The sequence below is a fragment of the Homarus americanus genome, unplaced genomic scaffold, assembly GCF_018991925.1.
Source record: "Homarus americanus isolate GMGI-L3 unplaced genomic scaffold, GMGI_Hamer_2.0 scaffold23617, whole genome shotgun sequence".
In the NCBI taxonomy this organism is placed as follows: Eukaryota; Metazoa; Arthropoda; class Malacostraca; order Decapoda; family Nephropidae; genus Homarus; species Homarus americanus.
The window spans coordinates 5,907,950-5,930,029 of NW_024720711.1; the positions used below are offsets into that span (position 1 = coordinate 5,907,950).

The 22,080-nt window shown below is 37.2% G+C and overlaps 3 protein-coding genes across 8 annotated transcripts in view; 2 read left to right on the forward strand and 1 right to left on the reverse strand.

Moving 5' to 3' along the window:
- On the reverse strand, nucleotides 1–8,166 carry LOC121860798 (elongator complex protein 4-like). 2 transcript variants are annotated; one of them, XM_042358183.1, is made up of 3 exons: nucleotides 8,070–8,166; nucleotides 2,031–2,265; nucleotides 1–1,175 (listed from the first exon to the last, which is right to left on the reverse strand). In XM_042358183.1, the coding sequence occupies exon 3, from the start codon at nucleotides 1,157–1,159 to the stop codon at nucleotides 32–34; it is 1,128 nt and encodes a 375-aa protein (XP_042214117.1). In that variant the 5' UTR covers nucleotides 1,160–1,175; nucleotides 2,031–2,265; nucleotides 8,070–8,166; the 3' UTR covers nucleotides 1–31. The 2 variants fall into 2 exon arrangements, with proteins under 2 accessions (XP_042214117.1, XP_042214116.1); XM_042358182.1 differs by lacking the exon at nucleotides 8,070–8,166 and adding an exon at nucleotides 3,945–4,040.
- Nucleotides 4,254–22,080, forward strand: part of LOC121860796 (hydroxyacid-oxoacid transhydrogenase, mitochondrial-like) — a 23,959-nt gene continuing 6,132 nt past the window's right edge. For 2 of the 5 annotated variants that reach the window (XR_006087930.1, XM_042358178.1), the window contains exons 1-8: nucleotides 8,108–8,218; nucleotides 11,031–11,115; nucleotides 15,030–15,238; nucleotides 17,207–17,403; nucleotides 17,916–18,084; nucleotides 18,384–18,551; nucleotides 18,931–19,089; nucleotides 20,503–20,654. Coding sequence is in view for 4 of the 5 variants with exons in the window: in XM_042358178.1 (XP_042214112.1) it covers nucleotides 8,166–8,218; nucleotides 11,031–11,115; nucleotides 15,030–15,238; nucleotides 17,207–17,403; nucleotides 17,916–18,084; nucleotides 18,384–18,551; nucleotides 18,931–19,089; nucleotides 20,503–20,654 (1,192 nt within the window). In the remaining variant the exon portion in view is untranslated. Of the gene's footprint in view, nucleotides 4,480–8,107; nucleotides 8,219–8,726; nucleotides 8,835–11,030; nucleotides 11,116–15,029; nucleotides 15,239–17,206; nucleotides 17,404–17,915; nucleotides 18,085–18,383; nucleotides 18,552–18,930; nucleotides 19,090–20,502; nucleotides 20,655–22,080 lie in introns of those variants that run through there. The other 3 variants (XM_042358180.1, XM_042358181.1, XM_042358179.1) reach the window with 3 other exon arrangements.
- On the forward strand, nucleotides 4,626–5,195 carry LOC121860832 (group XIIA secretory phospholipase A2-like). Its single transcript, XM_042358220.1, has one exon. The coding sequence runs from the start codon at nucleotides 4,626–4,628 to the stop codon at nucleotides 5,193–5,195; it is 570 nt and encodes a 189-aa protein (XP_042214154.1).

Here is a 22,080-nt window from a genome sequence, read left to right on the forward strand (position 1 = left end):
TTATGATAAATTCAATTTATTTGTAATAACACTAGAAGTCAAGATTCTTTGGGAGATTTCCCCCAATACAGGAAAGACCTATAGGTTTATTGAGAGGATCTTCTTGGTTTCTGTTAACTGTCTCAGATAACTCTGGTGGCAAGTGCAAGCGCTCAATTGTCAACTTGCGTCTTTTAAGTTTAAACACCCAGTCTGTAGAGTCTAAGATTGGTGGAACTAGGCTGTTAATGGCAGCTAACTTGACGATGTGAAAAAGTCCATGGTAATCCTTGAACACTGGATTAGTTTCCTTTTCTGAGCCTTGAAATGATTCCAACCTAACAACAAAATCAGCCAGTGCTTGTAGTCGAAGTAAGAGGGCAGGATCAGTGAAGAGGTGGGCAGGGACTGTGACCATACACACAGAGAAGGAGGTACGGACCAGCGCTCTCAGCATGAATAAGAATGTGGTTAAGCTCTGCCACTTATGATCTTTTTCCTGGTAACCAAACTCCGACCCCCACAGTGGAGAGCCCACTGAGTGTAGACCCAAGCGTAAAACATTTGTCTTGGCTTTGTTACTTGAAGTTGCGAGATTACTTGATTCTATTCTTTTTTTGATCACTTGTAGCAATGACCAGTAATTTTTATTTTTCAACATACCCCTCCCCTCCTCTAATTCTGAGCCATCCCAAAGTGCCATGTCAATGTTAGAAGTGAGTTCTGTACCCATTGACTTTGTCAGGTCATAATTATGTCCAAATCTATTGCCAACAGAGGTTTTAGGTTGAGATGTTTTACTTTGGTACCTCCAGGCAATAGTCATCTGCTTGCTGGCAGCTGACACTTCTTCAGGTTCTGTGTCTGTGGGGGCGGGCAGGTCACTGGTAATTGCCTGAGGAGGAACATCCAGACTGGCCAGTGTAAGCATGTGATTATTCATGACCCCTTCAGCAAGAAAATACTTTAGAAACAGCTTGCTGTATACATCATATCTGTCTTGTTCTATGAGGATGATTGAGCCAACAGGAAGGCCACCCCCAATGAGGTAATCCAGTGAAGGTATTCCACATGACAGCAGCAGTTGCGAGTTGTGGATGGATGGACGAGTTCCTGGGATGGAAACCACTTTCGTTTTCCCTTTCTTCTGGAAGCTGCTAACTACTCCAGGCCCAGACATCTTAGTAACCCAATATCTGTATAACAAAGAGAAAATTATCTCTAAATTTGATTTGTTTACATTCCCAGTAAGAACATAGTGTATAAGGAGTACTGTACATTCAGGACCTTGCACCATTCATGCAGTTGTCACCCAAGTATTATTAAATACTGTACTATTAAAATTATATAATGAGGATGATTCTGATTGCTGCTTATTGTCTAACACTGACCCAGTTTGGCAGCTTCTAGAGCTTCGAGACACTACCATGCCTTTTTGGGGCAAGAGTGAGGTGTAGGTGTTTTGGGACCACCTAATATCCACCCTGACATGGTGGGGATTGAACTCTGGCAGATTCTGTGAACAAGCTTAACCCAGGCATGGTATAGAGGCAGCACGCACTAAACCAAGGCAGGCCACATGTGTGTATAGTTAGTTTATAAATTTAATAATTAATAATTGCTTTTATGGTCATGAAGCACAATAAGGCTCCTTAAGAAGAACACAATTAAGCAAATGAATTGAGCCAAGTACTGTACAGTATACAGTATAGTGTTTGTAGGGGATTAATCTGCCTAGGTAAGAGGCAGGGGTGAGGGAAAGAAGTTTGGCTGGAAAACAGAAGGGAGAGGGGCAGGATTGGGTGGATAAGGAGACTGTGAAGTAGGGTAGGAGAAAAGGTGGTGAAGAGGCGGGAAAACTATAGAAGGTGAAATACAGGAGGCAGATTAAGGTGTTATCACATCTTATGACAGAACACTGATGCCTTCAATCATGCCCAGTGAGGTTGTCAATCTTCAACCACTAAAACAACATAGGTGACAGACCTCTACTTGACTGCAACCTTTTCCTCTCAAACTGGTGTCTCACAGCAGTTTTACTTTATTTTTACCTTTATCCTCTTCGACACTGATCGGCTTGTTTGATGCTTGGGCAGTCAGTCACGTCTCTGTTATGCACTGTTGGGAAGTACTGGGCATGAACTGGCTCCTGAATGTATTGGAACCTGCTCCAGTGTTGGTCAAGTATATACTGTAATTCGGGGCTCCTCTCTGATACTTCTTCCGGTATAATGAATTTGTTCTAGGGACTTGCTGACATTGTGATATCGTCAGGAATTTTTTCCTCTGAAAAGTCAACGTCAAGAATGAAATACAGTACGGTAATAATTAGTATATAAAAGAATGAAGCATGAGAATATTTGCCAACACATATACAATTAGTAATGTTATTGTATGTTAATGATACTCTGGATAAATTTGTTTAAAAAGTCACGACTACATTATATAAATATTATAAGCGCCATGGTTGTGGACGTTCAGGTGACGGGCAAGTCTAAGGGAATGATTGAAACCCGTCTTTTGACGCATTCAATATTTTTTTATTTGGTCTAAACCTGCAGAGATGTTCATAATATTACATGGTGATTCATCTCATACATAATTAGTTAGTCTCACAATTTTATCTTAATTACAATTTATTAAACATACAGACATAACACAAAGTTCATAACTCTAATAATCTTAGTTTCGCTTCATTCTGCATTGTCTTATTACTCCAGGTTAGGCAGAAACGAGTACACATAATTAGTTAACAATATTTCAGTACCGAGGGGTATGTCATCACTTATGGTGTACTTACAAGTGCGGGTCAATGCAGATCAGTATGGTGTTCCAAGAGACAACACTGTCTGCGTAAATTGTCTCAGCACAAATTTTTGGACAGGATTGAGTCGGTGTTTACCAGTGCGACCTTACAGCATCACTCGAGAGAGCGATCTCCTGGAGTCCAGGTGGCCACGCCACCCTTTAAACCATACATTTAGCGGAATCAGGACCTCTTCTCTGTAGACACCGCCCACCCCCCAATCTTTGTTCGGGTAAGGCGGCAGACGCCAGCACTCACACGCTAGTACCCACTCGTCAGTACTGACGCCAGTGGTGATAACACTCCCGGCGGTGCCACAGTCTGGCGAGGTCACAGGTTGTGTGGGGGGGGGGGGAGGGGGCTTCACTCGGGAGGGTGATCTCTTATCCGTAAACACCGCCCCCCCCCCAGCCGCCAATTTCTGACGAGGCAACAGCAGGCTGAGAGAGCCAATGTTTGTTCGTGCAAGGCACCGATCGTCAGCAACTGACACCAGCATAATAAGCCAGCGGCGATAAAATATATATATATATATATATATATATATATATATATATATATATATATATATATATATATATATATATATATATATATATATATATATATATATATACACGAGTTGACATGTTCTGATGGGTACGATTTGCTTGTGTACGAGTTGTCCAGCACCCCTTGTAAGCCAAAACCCTGTCCACTTTGAACATGTAATATTGTTGGTAATTTTATTGATTAAAATACTCGAAAAATAAAATTTCCGACAGAAACACTAAAGAAGAAAAGTGTCTTAGAATTGTCTAAACTACTGATTCCAAAACTTAAAATCCTAAATTCGCTACATGACCGAAACGATAATATAATACCCAGAACCCATGGGAAAAAGTTTTGATATCTAACCTAACCTAACCTAACCTAATTCCTAAGATTCCTCGGATGACCGAAACTAAAATACCAGAATTTATTCACTACTCAATTTGGATTGAATACTTTATCAATTACTAATATTGTGGATTCGTCAACTGACAATGAATAGTTTACACCTTGTGCTGACATGGCGTTAATATACAATACGACAACGATGCTACTTTCATTTTAGGAAAGTGTGTGTGACAGTTTGGAGGGGGTTCTACTGTACTCTTGTAAACTATAATTAACTTACACTAATGTTGTGTTTCTTGAAGCTTTATCACACGACTAACAACAACAGCATGTGAGGCGCCATACCAACTATAAATGACTGAATCTTTGACTTGTAAACATGAGCTGAGGCTCCCGTGAATTCTTGTTATATATAAAACATTGAAACAAAATTAATCAAAGTATTCACATGGTCTCTTGAATAAAAAAAAGTAGTAGATATACAACTGAAAAATCAAGGAAGTAAATGAAACTAAATTAAACACAATTGTTATTAGAGAAAATCTACTGTGGCATTGTTTTCTAGACACGTGTACCTGTCAGATCCTGTCGTCTATAGTCTCCAGCTGATCGTGTAAACAAACAATTCTTAAACAAGATTTAATTTTAAGCTTGAGAAGTTGAAACAAAATAACTTCATTTATCCAAGTTTAAGCTTAAGTAAGGAGTCAACATCCCCAGTTCCTGCGTAAGCTGATGATCCCGGGATACAGACGTCCGGGAAGCCTGTCAGCCAGAGTGAAATAAAGGTCAAAGAACAACGTATTTCCACTACAGTAAATATCTTCCTCCATTGTTCTTAAGTGATTTGTAACTGAAACCTAAATTTCTCTTGGGTTGCTATTGCACCATACTGTAGTTTAATTTCGGTTCATTGGAGAAAACAGAAATGAAGACTTTAGTTCGACTACTGATATTCACAATGATGTCTCATATTGTGAAGGGAGACGCATTTTTGGATTCGGTTTATGATAATCTGGTGAATGCACAGGAGACTCTGAAAGAAGTTGCCATTGCTGTTAATGCAGGTCTCAAAACTGTGGCAAACACAGTGAAGTTTGTGGAAAATTTCATAGAATCAACTGTGGAAGAAGATTGTGTCTACAAATGCCCCGGTAAAAAAATTCCTGTCCGTAATCCAAATCATACACCCAAGGCAAATGGATGTGGCTCACTTGGGGTATTCTTTGAAAAAGAAGATTTGTCAAGGGCAGAAATGGTTGATTGTTGTAATGATCATGACATTTGTTATGATACTTGTGGGAGAGACAAAGAAGATTGTGATAAAATATTCAAAAGATGTTTATATAATACTTGCAAAATTACTCAAAATGAAATGGACATTTTGACAAATAAAAAATGCAAAGGAGGAGCAAAGTTGCTTTACACAGCTACGGTGGCTCTTGGGTGTACGCCATTTAAGGAGGCTCAACATAGTGCATGTAGGTGTGTGCCAGTAAAGGCTGTGCCCCATCAGAGGAATGAGCTATAGTCTTTATCCAATGCTTATTACTTTTGGTGCTGAAAAATGAAGGCCTCAAATAGTTTTATTCTACAGGCTTCTCATATCTCAAAAATTAAGGAAAGAATTATGCTACGGACTTACCACCAACAAAATTCCACAGGTTTCATTTATGATCTCAGTACAGTACATATTTGTTTTTGAATGTATTGACATAAGTGGTACTACTGACAACTTGTTTAAGATTAATTACTATTTGTTTAAAACTTTGCACTGTTTGTATCTTGTTCCATTATCTCTTATATATTATATGAGTGTCCTCTTCTGTTTTCACCAAGTGTTTATTTTTAGTGATTAATTACCATAATCTGTTCTTATACAAAGATGTAAATATCAATGTGAGAAGTCCAAGAAGAGTAACTGAAACAGTTGTATCTTTGCTTTAACAAAGTATTTCGTTATCATGAAATTTTTCATTTAAAAATGTTGCTTATTTATGATAAATACCTGATTTGGTTTAAGAGCTTTTTGTGTGTATTTTATTTGTGTACTTTTGTTTTGGCTGATATTGAATGTTAATGCTGATTGTGATATGATTTTGTTTTAAGGTTTTTCATTGATATTGAGCTACCTGTATACAGTACTTTATTATTTTGAGTCGGTTACACTTTTTAAATATTATGTACAGTATAGTACTTGTGTGATGATTTGGTTTATGAACTGCTAAGTTGTTCATAATTAGTGTCTTGCAATTGTTTACTGCAAGATACACAATGTGGAAAAATGGAATGTAGTATTTGGTGTAAAGTTACATTTTTTGTACAAATAAAATTTTCAAATTAGGGGGTATGTACTGTACAGTAAGTTCCTGCTCAGTGCACAAAAATTGTATAAGTTTGTCAGAGGAGATGATGTTGAATACATAATAGTTTAAGAACCTTGTATCAAACTTTTTTCAGTGTTTATTCCTAAGAAGTTACCAGTTATATATATATTTTTTATTGGACATTTGTTTTGTGTTTAACTTAGAACTACTCCAGACAGACTCCTTGTTATGCCCGGGAGGGTGAGACATTCTGTGCTATGCCAGGGTTGGTACAGGTATTAAAATGAATTATGAAGTGTGTTTCTCTTTTGTTTAGGATATTGATAAATACTGTATACAGTATTGCTAAGATTAATGAAATTTAGATAGAGAATGGATAAATAGATGTGGCAATGGAAAGCCAGTAACATCTTCATAACATAGGACTTTTGTGATGCTACAGTATATTCAGATTATTCTACATCCTTCAGTAGACCTCTGTATAATTAGATAAATTTGTGTGTTATAGAGTAATATTGATTATAAAGTTATTTAATACAGGGTATATTGATCACAAACAACTTACTAGATTACATGTTGGTTCAAGAGGTTCCTGCTTTGGTGATATGTTTACTGTACAGTACTGTATAATGAAACTGCCTTACATTATCATACTGAGCTATATATTATACATACAGTAATTTTATTTAAGAGTCATTTTCAACTACTGTACTGTACTGTATTGTTATTTAAGTGATACTCAACCCACTATACTGAGCTGTGTTATGTATTGAACTGCATTTATGAAAATAAATTTCAACTAATACTGTACTGTATTGAGATTTGTAATGATCTGTACTGTACTTTTATTTACTGAATTTATTAAACTCTGATTAGTATTGAGTGTTTCTCTAATAAAAGTTAACAAGCTAAGATCCCTTGAATTCAGGTTTGGGTCAAGCTAAACTGTTCCTCAGCACACGACTTAAATTCTTTTGGGTAATTTAAAAGTCCTATCATCAGTGTACTGCTCCTCAGTCATCCTTTACTTAGATACTGTAGTAAGTCACCATCACACTAGGGTACTGTACTAGGTCACCTTTACACTAGGGTACTGTTGTAATAGGTCACCACCACATTGAAGACATACTTGTAGGTTGTCATCTAGGGTGGTCAACCAGTTCCTCCGGTATAACACAGTTGTATGATGACATGGAAAGCCACGTAACGAACGGAGATGATTGTTACGGAAACTAATAATATCGTTTAACTAGAAGAGTAATCTTGGATTTCAACTTTCTTTTAAAACAACTAGAGTGGAGATAAACTTGCTCTTTTATAATCTTTTGGGGGAATATAAAGCTTAAACTATTAGAATCAAGTTCACGTAAGTTTCTGGAAACCAAAGACTCGAAAAAAGGGGCACTATTTTATGTCCATCCATCCATTCGTTTATTTTTTGTAAGTATGACCGAGTCATCGAATGTCCCCCTCTACAGTATATACCAGTGATATGTAGTGTCTCCTACATTAACTTTATACAAACAAACTTAATAGAGCAAAACAGTGTAAGACTTTCTATTTGACGATGTATTATTTATATACAGTATTGCAGTGGACCCCAACCATGGTGTGATGTCGCCCACAAAACCATATTATGGAGCCTAACCTAACCTAACCATGGAGGGTCCTGACCCCACCTAAAGAATTGTCACCCCAGGTGTTGCCACCTGAAGCTTCATCACCCCAGGATATCCCACCTGAAGAATTGTCACCCTGCCAAACTCTAGGGTGACAATTCTTCAGGTGATCCCCCCAAAAAAGCTAAAAAATAATAATAAAATAAAATAATTAAATATTGAAGTGATAACCGTGGTAACATTATGAAATGTTATTACCACCATGCTGTTGTACTATTCCAGATGTTACTAAATGTTACATAATACTTCCTAGAGATAAATGTATAGTATATATCAGGTGCCTAAAAGAGAGCTCAGGTTTTCAACTGGCTCAGCCATGTTAATATTTTTATTATTATCCAATCTGTATCTGTGTTTTTCTGGATAAATAAACTGTTTCAATTAAAAAATTCAATTCACCGGGGGCCGGGGTCCAACTTGCCCAAGGTCAGTCCACAGTCCACGCTCAGTTAGGGCAGCAGGAGGCATCACGACAGTCCACATCTAAAGTCTAACATGGCGGGACGCTCTAAGGCTTTACAGCTTCTTAAATCTCTATCTTCGGCCTCGTAAGAAAAATCTTTTACAAAATTATTGTGAAATTTGTTAGTGACACCACCAACTTAGCAACATTTAGGATATTTTGTCAAACCATCATTCACATCATCAAGCTTACTCTTAAGTTATTTCTGAACGAAGATCATTAGGTTGTTTCTGAACAAAGGTCATATACTGTACTCAGATCATTCTCTTGCCCTGATGAAGCATTCTGGGCCCTGTGTTTCTTGTGAAATGGAGAGCTCTTTCATAATTGTACGTCTTATATTATTAATATTCTTCTGAATATTGTATTAAGTTAACTAGCTACATGTATCGTATTTGTGTAACATTAGTTAATATTTCGTGAAGTAATTGTTAGTGTATGGTAGTATAGAAAATGTTGATTAAAGTTATGTATAGACAGTTGGTCCGCTACACCTTACTGCAATGTTTTGATGACCAGCTGATGGCCACCTGATGTGTTGTGTCACTCAAGGTTACTTTAACAAGAAATGAACGACCATAGTAAGAGAAACAATTGAGACCCTGCAATTGTGTGTAAATGAGGCAGAAAGTCAGATCAGCAACTTGGTCACAACTTTTTTGATGCCACGATATTAAGAAAATCAAGGCGACAATGTGCAGGTTAGCAAGTTATGTGAGGTTAGGTAGGTTCAGTAAAGTTCTGACTTCTGATAGGTGTGCATTGTCGTTTCAATTTTGTTACTTAGTATCATCTAGAAAACATCAAAAAATTTGGTGCAATTTCATAAAGTCCCGTTGGTGCTAACTATTTGCTCCACAATTACCTTATTTGTTATTGACAAAGTGTTTTATCATTCAAGAAAAATAAAGGGGAACATGTTAGAATATATCTCGACACTTAACCTTGAAGAACTCCAGGTAAATTTTTACTTTCGGACATGAGTCCCTAGCGGTTGAGCAATATGTTTTTCCATTGTATTTTGGTGTGTTTTAAACGAATCTGACCTTCATTTTTGTCGGAAATTGTTCGTTTTTGCCCCACCCTGACACCCCAACAATAATGGGGGAGATCCTGGGAAATTGGGGTTTCTGGGTGGAGGAGAACACAAGAACTAGTCTTCTAACCTAACCTAGCGTACCTAACCTAACAACTTACCGTAATGTAACCTTACGTAACCTTACCTAACCCCTAGCCGGGGGCTCTGCCCATGGACCCCAGGGAGACCTATCTTAAATTAGCCTAACCTAACCTATTCTAACCAAATGTAGCCTAAGCGGACCCCAGTCAGTAATCTTCTTCCGACTAGTATAAATGGGGTTCAAAAGACTCAAATAGTATGATCGCCTTTCTCGTAAAACTCGGCAATAAACTTAAAATAATCGTAGGAGCACAAATCACACTCGACCTCCATTATAGCCATTGTCAAAATGGTGATTGAAATTCAAATCCATAACCAGGCTGCTCCCTTCGAAAAAATTTAAATGTGATTGGTCGAAAAAAATAAAAGCATGATGAGATCGATATATCATTGGTCATGACTGGATGACATCAGTCAACATTGCAGATAACATCTCTTCTCAGACAAAAAGACTGAAAAGTACATAAAATCAATTAAATTCAACTGTCACTATTTTCTATTTCCGAATGGTAGTTTATAACTTGGGGGCACGCTGTGTCCGAAACTAAAATAAAACCGAACTCTACAAGTGTGTAGTACAATACTGTATTACAAATTGATAACAGGACACTATAGTATTGAAGGTGCTGTATACAGTAATTGGCTTACATACTGTACATTACTGTATATGGTTATGCTTGATGAGAGTGGACTGGCCTTAGCAGCTACCTGACAAAATTTGGTGCTACTATAGCGTGCGGTCTACAAAGATATCTTTAGCCTAACCTAAACCTATATACAGTACAGTATCTTGTAAACCGCACTCTATAGTGGCACCCCAAAATTCTTCATAGAAGATGAAAGCTTTCTTCCCTTGAGAAGCATTAAAAAAAATGCAAAAGGAGTGCATTTTGTGAAATGCTAATTTTGACTTGCAAAATGGGTGAAGGAAGATGACCTAAGACAACCTTAGTACCAACGCCATGTTTAGGCTGTAGGAATGGATCTTTTTACTGAAAGGAATTTTATTCTATTTTAGAAGAATGAAATAGGAAATAACTTTTTAGTATTTTAGATTAGGACAGGTAGGTTAACTTCCTTCATTTTATGAACAGGTTGTCAGAATCGTATTTGTAACTCACTGGCTACAGAATGCTAGTAAAATGTATTTTGGTCTCCATTGGCACCAAACTGTGTGTGAAATCACTTGAAATGTTTTTACTACAGTAATTTCAGGAACAATATGTGCTTTGGTTCTTCACTTAATCTGTTCACACTGTTTGAAAGATTGTGTCAGTGGAAAAAAAATCGAGGAGTTGCAATTTATACCCACCTGTAAATAAAAAAAAAGTTTTGGGGAAGAACAATAATAATCAATGACTAAGCAAAACCATTGTCTGATCTGAAAAAGGTATAAACATGGCAGGTGGGCAGTTGCTCCTCACACGGAATCACACTACCGGGTACCCAAAATTGTAAAAGTGAAGTGATGCAAAATGCATTCTTCTATTTTTTTTTTTTTTTTTACAGTATGTTTCTTGAGGTAAGAAAGCTTTTCTCTCTGGAGAAATTTATTCAGGTAGCTACAGTAATAACTTGCATATTCAGTCAGATGTATAAATTCAACACGACTCAAATTGAGGTAAAGTATATCACTTGTGAACTTGGCTGAATAGATAAGTACTGTACTGTACAATACTGTATATTGATTTGATAACTGTAAGGTATCGATCCCCAGATGCCAGTGTCCAGCTCATTCTGCAGGCTGGACTCACGCCACACACTCCACCCAGGCCACAGAGACTACTGATTATGCCTTTGAGGTTAGTGTCCTATTTACAAGTTAACCAAGAACAACAGTTGAGGCAAGATATAAAGGTGTTTGTTTTTCTAAACTAAACACTTGATTTTTACCAGGACTTTTAGTCTCCAAAGGTGTATCAATTAAAATTTTAAATAAATCTGTATTGCACTCACATCAAATGATAAGAAAACAATGTGTTTAATAAGTCTATACTGCAGTAACATCAAAATACTGTATAAGGAAACAATTTGTTTATATTTGTTTATCTTCCAGACATGAGATTCATGGTGTGTGTGTGTGTGTGTGTGTGGGTGTGTGTGTGTATATATATGTGTGGGAAAGGGTGTGGGTGTTAGCAGATGATGTATTTACAGTAGTTAGAACAATGATGTTTTATGGAGGTGAGTTTAAGGTCTTTCATGTTATTAGAGCCCAAACATACAGTACAGTACCAACTTTGGGCCTTGGCACTCTTTAAATAACTGCCAAACTCTTTCCCAACTTCATAGACAATAAATCCCTCATAATAATTTGAGACTTTGTATCTTGGGCTCCAGGACAACATCCCTCCCCATGCTTGTGCCCAACACCTGATAAAGAGAAGTTATTAATTCTACAAAAGTATTGTATATGTGTGTGTGAGCTCTTTGCATGCCTGTGTCGGTCTGTACACATATACTGGGGATATACTTTAGATCAAAGAATATCCAGTGCTTGAGATGTACATTTACACTGTACCCATGTTAATTCGAATCCTTATACAGTGGTCCCTCGGTTAACGAACGCCTCGATTAATGAAATTTCGGTTAACGAATTACCTTCCATAAGAATATTAAATTCGGTTAACGAACAAAAATTCGGTTAACAAATTTTTACGAAATCGTGTCAACATGTTTTCGCTTGCTCACCAGCTGGAATGTTAGTCTGCCAATACTCTGTACAGTAATCGGTTCTAGGGCTTAAATTCGTTAAAATTTGATTAATTATCAAGAAGGTTGTACTATTCAATAATTTTCCATGTTTTATATTAAAATTTTTAGTCATTTTGACAATTATGTAACATAATTGCAGTACAGGAAACTAGTTTTTGGTGCGCCAAACAGCCACTCAGCTCACCAAACAGGCGTCAGTTTGTATCTCTGGTCAGTGGAGGTAACATCTTGAGTGTGACTCTCTTGAACATAAACTATTTTTTCATTTTCACAGTACAATTATTGGTCATTCTGAAATTGAGTTTACATATTGACAATATATAATGCAGTGCAGTGTTGATTAAAAGAAAATAATCTTGAATTACACCTAGTGAACTTAAAATTTTATGGGTGAAATGACGGCATGAAGCATGGGGTGATTTCTCTTCCACCCCCACTTCCTTCTCTTCTCCCTTCTCCTCCACCCCCACTTCTAATTCCCAACATCATCATCATCATCAACCAGGAGCCTTCTACATACACACCTCAAAGTAAGTGTACTTTACTGCAGTTATTTTTACTTTGTATGTAATTTTCGGTGAGCTGGAACCAATTACCCAAAATCCCATTGAAACAATGGTTTCGGTTAACGAACGACCTTCTGGAACGAATTGTGTTCGTTAACCGAGGGACCACTGTATTCTGATTTTGGCTTCATTTTTATTTTTTTTTATTTTTTTTATTTTTTTTTATTTTTTAATGAATTAAATGGTGCCTCTATAGTGTGCGGTCTACCGGGACATTTACACTATAGCGTGCGGTCTACCTGGGATATCTACACTGCAGGCTGCAATTTAGTACAGGTATTCCTCGACTTACAACAGGGTTAGGGACTGACATCCAGGTCGTAAGTCGAAATGGCCATAAGTCGGAAATGCTTAAATAACACATAGAAAATCGAAAATTTGGGTCTCTTTTTCTTCTCAGCACCACAAAACACTCACTTTTAAGCTTGCCAGCCATTTTAAAGTGAATTACAGATGAAAATTTTGTCTGTGTACTGACTTTGGGACTCAAAAATACATAATTTGACCACATTTTGGTACAACTGAGGCAGGTCATAAGTGCGGGTGGATGTAAGTCGAGTCGGTCGTAAGTCGAGTCGGTCGTAAGTCGGGGAGTACCTATATTATACTATAGTATAGTATTATTTGTTATATAGTAGAATTTTAGGATAAAAAACAAAATACAGTAGTGATAAATAATTTTTTAATGATCATCTTATAAACAAAACATATAAAGATGTTGAATAATAGCATAATATTAATGACATAAACTTCGTATCATATTCTCTGTAAATGATAAACCTAACCTAAACTAACCCCCTTTTATAAGGTTGATTAGGGTCCTGGTGTTCAGGTTAGTCAGGTCAGGTCAGGTTCGTAGACTACGGATATTGTGATAGACCGCACGCTATAGTAGCACCAATTAATTTATTTAAATTTGGAATGAATCTGAAATAACGGCGCGGTTCTAATAGTCAAGTGGTGACGGGCTCACCTGTGCTCTCGCAGCTCCCGAAGCAGGCTTGGGTCGGGTGTCATCCTACTTGGACGATCGTATTTTATGTGCGGTTTTTACTATCCCACTTGGACAATTATTATAGGAATAAAAGATGTATGAATTATAGGAATAGAATCTGAATTATATTACTGTAAGGTACAAAACTATGTTTGGGTGCGTATCCGGGGAGAGGAGGAGGCAGAGGAGGGAGGGAGGGAGGGAGTGCTGGCTAGACAGAGAAGACAACTCATCTCCTTCGCTCATCAGCCCATGATCCCTTTATAACGACAGCATGCAATTTCGTCATAATTCCCATATTATTTTGGTTCATTTGGCGCCAGGTTAATAAAACATGATAAAAAATGATTAATTTCCCCCAAAAATCTTACACTCAATCCCAGATGAGCTGTTGTGTCGTAGTATATTCCCATTCTCGTTTACTGAGCGGTAACAGTTGATCATTTTCACTCTCCCTAACAATGTTGCCAGCATTCACCATCTCTCATGCACCATTGTTATCATTGTTCAAGAGGGTTGGTTCTTGCCACAGGATGTCCTGAGCATTTAGTAAATAATATTGTAGCCGCAGTGCTGCTCAACCTTTTTGCGTGAGTGGGTCACATTAGATGGGCAACTGTGTGATGAGGTCCCCACATTGATCTTAATGTGAATAAATGTTGTAAATGATATACACATTAATAACATTTATTATTAAATATTATCCATGTATTGTAAACTTAAAGAAGGAATCATAATCAGATCTACAGAAATATTATTTGTTTGTAATTAATTTCTACAAGTTGTCGAAGGCCACATTAAACCTCCCTGAGGGCCTGAGACAGTGGGTTGAGCACCCCTTTGTATTTATTAGAACTTAATCAATATTATTGTAATGTATAATGCGTCTCCATATGCCCTAGTTTATTCACTGATCAGTTGTTAAGTGCAAAAATAGCCAAAACGAGCCATAATTTATCAGTTAATTTTAAAACAAATTAGAAATGTTATAAGACAATGGTTTTGTAGTGCTGTTAATGTGTGTGCTGTGTAAGTGCCTCATCACCTCACCTCCTGCCTCACCCCTCACCTGGTCAGCTCACCTCGTAATATGTTAGTGTATATTTATTTATTAATCTGCATTAAATACACTTTATGTTTGCACAGTACAGTAATTATAAATAGATTATTTTATGTGGCAGCCAAGGCATGGCAAGGTGCAAAAACTGAACAGGAAACGAATGAATAATCGAACACAAAAATTTGTAAATCGTCGAATAATATGAAAATATTCCAAACTTGGTCAATTCGGGTGACCCAGAGCCCCTTTTTTGTTGAATTAATAAGGGCTATTCATTGTTACTTCAGTGATAGATATGTTTTACAGTGGTATGCTGTTTCTATATCTGTAAAGTGGACATTTTTATGTGACCTTTGAAAAATTAAATGTTTCTGTTCTTAGATGGCATGTTCAACTGTTCGTTATGGACCGGGGGTAACTAAAGAGGTCGGGCAAGACATACAAGCCCTGGGTGCCAAAAAGGTACTGGTGATGACGGATAAGACCTTAGTAGGAATGACACCAGTGTCTGCTGTGGTTGAATCACTCAACAAACATAAGATCAACTTCTCTGTTTTTGACAGAGTTCGCATTGAACCCACAGATGTCAGGTAAGGGAGTATCGATGGATTCATAAAATCGTTTGTTTTATCCTATTATTATTACTTCTTTCCTAAATGCATGTTACACAACATGCTAGATCATTTTTAAGAAATTAAATATTTTCTTGTCGAGGTATAGACAAGAAGAGAGAATGATTGGTAAATAAGTTTATATTTTAATTATTAAGGTATCTATCAGTTGACCTGTATTGCATCTATATGCCTTTGTTGTTTATTTATTAATACAGTAATTATAGTCATTCAGTGGCAACCATTTTGGAGTTTTGAGGTGAGAGATTTGGTTAAACTCTGTCAAGTGTATTACTGTACTTTGAACATTTTCATTAAACCTATTATGTACACTTTCTTATTTGCCTTACATTATGAGTGAGGTTCATGTATAATGATAAAGTATTATAGTATCATCCTTTATTGGCAATGTTATTAAGGTTTGGTTTAGGTTTTCATAGATGTGTTTTGGATCATATCTGTGTGCATTTCTGAAACACAGTATATGTCTTTGGGAAGATGTCTATCTTACATAGCTGGACTGCACTCAATGGATCTAATGTTCTTGGGGCAACATGAACTGAAAATTCCATGATAAATTTTCTGTTTCCACTTTTATTAAGAGATACCTTGTCATTGTAATTCACTTATGGGAGTGGGTCCTCTGGCTAGGATAAATGCAACTGTATTAGCTATGTAAGTGATGGGGAGAGAAGGTTAGTTCTTAGTACCTAGTACAGTAACTTACTTTAGGTATTTATTTACCTTCCTTCCAAGTCACAATACTATTGGAAGTTTAATTTTTTACTGAAGTTACATGAACCTCTTTGACTGACTTGAGGTTATGCTTGAAGTATTTATCCTGGGCATCCCATTTTATAGCTGCATCAGGACACAGAAACTTGGGACCCTTTCACCTCACAATGGGCTTTTTGTTGGAGTTTGGCTAAATTGAGGCTAGTATATTGGATATCAAGTATGGCTGATGACAATTGTGGTACAGTACTAAGATTCACTCAGGCTGTGAACCATAAGTAATAACTGTTGCTTCTATTAATCTGTTTTAACCCTGGCACCGGGCTATGGTGTGTGTGTGTGTGTGAGGGTAGGCAGTATGAGGTACAGGACACTTGTTTTATTATGATATTACTATTTACAATTATTATTATTGCCGCCATTAATTTATCATGAATCTGTTGATGGTCAAGATTTCTTTACTACACTTTGGGTTAGGGGTGTAGAAACATGTGGTGAGGCGCTTGAAGTCCAAGGATGAGATCTGTACATCACAAAGGTTGAGAAGCTTGTATGAGCGAGTGAAAGATATAATGTACGCCTGCTTGACAACATACTCTAGCCAGGCCTGCTTGGTGATTCAAACAATACTGCAAAATTACCAAACATCATATGACATCAATCAAAGCCTAGAGGTTAAGGGCTATAGTTATAATGGGAGGGTATTACTAAATCTTTCATTAGTATGAGCCATTATAGTCAAGGGTGAGACTTAGCTACATCCCTTAAATATCACAGTTGCAGTTTATATGTCTTCTTGTCTCATTTGTAAAAAAAATGGTGTTTAATGTAATGTTGAGAGATTGGAAACCCTGTTCAAAGCTTAGCGGGTGGCTCAGTACTGAAGGTTTCGGCGAGGTTTTGTGAATATGTGTATACATTGGCTAAGATTAAGTTAGGTTAGTTCATGAGAATTGAGTCAAGAAGGCATGAGTTTGAATGACCTCAGAGAAAAGAAATTATTAAACCATGTAGCTTAGAGAGCTGCCTTTAGGTAATCACAGTTAATCCAATATCTATAAACAGTGGTATGATGATGATGACATTTAATTATAATGTAATGTAAGGGATTTAAGAATCAAACAAATATTCAGTCGTATCCAGTCATCTTTTCTCTTCTACATATCATATAATATTTTTTCATCTAGTTCACAAAATATATTCTACTGTCAGCTTCAAGGATGCAGTGGACTTTGCCAAGGCTGGAGGTTTTGATGCATACATTGCTGTGGGTGGAGGGTCTGTCATAGACACGTGCAAGGCTGCTAACCTATATGCATCGGACCCCCAAGCTGACTTTTTGGACTATGTCAATCCTCCTATTGGAAAGGGGAAGCCTGTTACAGTCAAGCTCTCTCCACTGATTGCTGGTAAATATTATATTTTACACTAACATCTGATAAAACCCCTTTATTTCAGGAGTTACTAGGTTATATTAGCACAGGAATACCTCGCTATTTGCAACCCCGCTTATCCGCAATTGACATTTTAACACCCCTCTTTGATATTCGAAAAGCATACCCTGCTTATTTGCAAAGAAAAATTACGGTGCCCTACAGTAATATTTCAAACCATACGGGCTAGCTTCAGCTTTCATATTCCACTGTAAGGCATTTTGATGGGATCGAGCATATGGAGCATGCATGGGAGACGCTCTGTACCAGGTCAAGTGTTATACAGTACAGTTCTTGATATTTTAAACACTTATGTATAATTAATACATATTTTAGTGAGTACGGTTAGTAAACTTTTCGAGGATTATTGCTTTGATTAGTAATGCGTCTTTGGTTAAATTATATGCAGTACTCTATTTTTATAGTTACATTTTCATTGACATTTCCATACATAAATGGATGATGTGTTTCATAAAGTTATTGTGCAGTTCCTACGACTGCTGGCACTGGAAGTGAAACGACAGGAGTGGCAATATTTGACTATGAGCCCTTGAAGGCTAAGACGGGCATTGCCAGCCGTGCTCTACGCCCCACCCTTGGCATCATTGACCCACTGCACACACTCCTGATGCCAGAAAGAGTTGCAGCCTACAGTGGGTATGTGTACCTAAATACAATGAAGTGCAACACTGCTCGTAATGTTGTTAACTTGAACTTTCTGTTAAGGCAGTTTCCTAAAAGTCTCAATACCAGGAATCACTCTGCACTAATTATTCTGGCTCGTGAAGAGATTACTGTACTGTGCTGGACTGTTCTGACATATGAATTATAATATGTATTTTACAAATAATTATTATTTGCAAGAGGCAGTATGTTGAGTGCTGCTCATTTTCCTACATAAATATATAAGTATTTTGACTGCCATATCTCATAAATGATAAGGTCATCGTTCACAGATTTGATGTGTTGTGCCATGCTTTGGAGTCGTACACAGCATTACCCTACTATGACAGGTCTCCTTGCCCAGAGAACCCAATATTGCGCCCAGCATACCAAGGTTCCAACCCAATATCTGATGTGTGGGCTGTTCATGCTCTAGGTGTAGTGGCAAAGTATTTCAAGAGGTGAGGATATAACTGTGCAGTACTTCGTGTTAGAATTGACTTCTTATCTACATTATTTACCAGTTTTATTATTTTCCTGTGCTGCATGTGTGTGCTTGCACATGCAGAACACTTGTGCATTTACATATGTATACAGTATGTTTATGTACTAAACATACATAAATATTTCACAGATAATTTTTCTGTATTAAGAGGTATAGAATACTGTTGGTCCTTATTATATTTGGAATGCCTTTTAAACACTACAAAGTACACATATAATATACAAAGAACAGAAGAATATATTTAACTATGTAGATGCAGTTGTATTTATAGTACTGTACCTGTACTGTATTGTGAGCTTGTCTCTAGTATTGTTTTAAGAAATGAACATTTACAGGTCAGTGTATAACTCAGATGATGTGGAAGCTCGCTCCAAGATGCACCTAGCTAGTGCTTTCGCTGGCATTGGCTTTGGCAATGCTGGGGTTCACCTCTGTCATGGAATGTCATACCCAATATCTGGCAATGTTAGAAAATTCCACCCTGAACAGTATGAGTAAGTATGTTATAACAAGACATATCCATATTCCTTATACAGTAAATATAACATCCTCTCAACACTGGCATATGTTTTCTCTGTTACAGTATTTTTATTCTGGTAGTGTTTCATTAGAATATAATTATAGGAGAATCCCCAGTCTCTTCTTACAATGATTTAGATGTGCTGTCTGTTATATGAAACACACATAGTCGGGCTATTATATATACTGCACTGTATATGGGCTGGAAATATTTTAACTCATACATCGCCGCAGGATAATTATAGGCAGTCCCCAAATTACGAGCATCCGACTTAGGATCAGGATTCCAATACATTCATCGCAAAAATTTGTAATTAAAGTCCCATATTTACATTATTTTCATTATTTTATATTGTTTAGCATCACTTTATTTACAGCATTTACATTATTTGTTATGTATGAGATATTATAGTTCTTTTGTATGGGCAGGGATGTGCTTTAACCCAACCTAAACTATGGAATTAAAACTGTTCTGACTTACGAACAAATCAACTTATGATCAGGGTCCAGGAATGTATCCCCGTCATAAGTCAGGAACTGCCTCTGTAATTAAATGACACACCAGTGCCGTCCAAAAAATTAATTTCTTGCAGATATTAACATGGAATGGTCAAAAACCTATGTAAGGAGGTACTACCGCATGGGAAGATATGGGAAGCATACAGTAATGTATTGTCTAATGGTAGACCCTGCTGCCATATGGCTTCACGAAAATTGTGACCAAGTCCCAGGTTGCTGATCTGACTTTCTGCCTCATTAACACAATTGCAGGGTCTCGATTGTTTCTCTTACTATTGACAATACAACATACATAATGTTTCTCATTTTTTTCATTTTTGTAAGATTGTGAATGCATGTAACTGAATAAATAAAGTTATGTTTATCTACCAAAAATTATGTACTGTATTGAAAAATAACCATAACATAACTCGCACCTCATCCTGGTAGGGAGAGGGCTAGGAGGATGTGGCTGCCCCAGCTGACTCCGGGGGGTGCGTGATTTGAATTTTTGCAAGAACCCAAACACTTATAAGCTGGGGAAGCTTTCGTAACATAAAAAAGAAGTGGTAATTTAGGAAATTCTCATCAGTGAATTTTCATATCTTAAACATTTGTATAGTGAGGAATACTGATACAGTATATGTCTTGGCTGGGCCTCAGTCTCGCACTGCATCACAACTAGTGGCTTAGTCTCTCAGTAAGTTTCAAGCATTACGATTTCTCACAAGTATATAACACTTCAGGTGTTAAATAATTCTTTTGATTTGTTTCACTTTAATGTACTTGTAATGCAAACAGTGAGTGCATTACACAAACAGCTATAACCTTGTAGCAGATCAAGCTCAAGTTTAATCACAATATGCTGTACTGCACTGTATTTATTTCAGATGTGACCATGCTATCATCCCCCATGGACTGTCAGTGGTGATGACTGCTCCAGCAGTGTTTGCTTTCACGGGCCCTATGTGTCCTGAACGTCACTTGGAGGCTGCACACATTCTTGGGAAAGATATCACTAGAGTGAAGAGAGAGGATGCAGGTGATGCTCCTTGATATATTTTCTTATTCTGTTGTAGTAGTAAAATGTTGATAAAACATTTGGTAAATTTTTGTATATCAATCAGCAGAACAAATGGGAAAAATAGAGTTTGTTTCCCCATCGACAAGAAAACTCCACTTCATATTATACCCCAAAAACATGAAATTGGTTCACAAACAACAAAAACACCTTCCAAACTAACACATAAAACATTAATAAAAGACTATATGCTAGATGAAAATATACAGCTAAAACCATTAAGGAAAAGCTAAATGAAAGTTTAGTGCAACCTCTATTTTCACACGACTCTGGCTGTGTGGCCTCAACCTTTGCCATAGCAACACAGCCCACTGGAACACTGCATCTGCCGACCTTTAGCAACAGGGCTCCCGCATTCTGTTCTCCCTGCCCACTCCCGTGCTCAGTGTGTTAACTTTCGCACACAAATAAATTTTTATTGCCTTTATGTTTTTTACCTCACGCTATTCATTTATTTACTTTTTTCACATTATGTATGAAGGATTATGTGTGTATGTAACTGAGCAAAAAAAAAGAAGGAATAAGTTAAGTTTATCCACTTGGCATTACGAGTTGGAAAATAACTACCCTGTGTATCATAACTCCCCCACTCAGCCAGAGTTAGCTAACTCTTGCTGGTGCATGAAAAAATGTTTATTCCTCTTTTGTTTTTGACTGGATTATTCTGTATACATATATTTTTTTGCACATTCTCTTTGTAGGACTGTGTGTGTATGTAACTGAGAAAAAATAAGACAAAAGTTTATCTACCTGAAATTAATAGTTGAAAAATAAATTTAACATAGCTTACAGCTCGGCTTGGTAGCGAGAGAGCTGGGGGAGGTGTGACTACAGTGATGAGTCTAACTTGGTAACAATGCCACCAGTGGTGTTAAGTGTAACACTTTAATAAGCACACCGCCACCATCGTCTGTGAATTCAAACAAACGAACTGAATGGCGAGAGCAGTTATCTTAACCCTTTGACTGCGGAAGGTTTCCCTAAGCTGAATAAAATCGTCTAGCGGTAGCCAAAATAAAATGGCAAGTGCGGAAAATGAAGCAAGAGGGTTAATCGAGATAGGTTTCAATCTTTTGGCTGCGGGAGGTTACCCAAAGCTGAATAAAATCGTCTGGCGGTGGCCAGAATAAAATGGCAAGTGCAGGAAACACAGCGAAAGGGTTAAGGAAGGGTAGTTAGGGCTCATCACAAGGGATTGGAAATGGCGGAACAAGACGCAGGTTGGGGGAAGATGCAAGAATATGTTTCTGCACATCTCTCCAAAATGGCCAACCCAGTACATCTCAACATAGTCGTGTGTTTGGCCTTGGGGCAAGCACAATAACCACCATTTTAAGATTGCCAGTAAAATGAGGCTCAATGATGCACTCAACATATCTTTTTATGA

Coding starts and splice junctions, on each gene's coding strand:
- LOC121860798 (XM_042358183.1), bottom strand. CDS start 1,159: ATGTCTGGGCCTGGAGTAGTTAGCAGCTTCCAGAAGAAAGGGAAAACG.
- LOC121860832 (XM_042358220.1), top strand. CDS start 4,626: ATGATGTCTCATATTGTGAAGGGAGACGCATTTTTGGATTCGGTTTAT.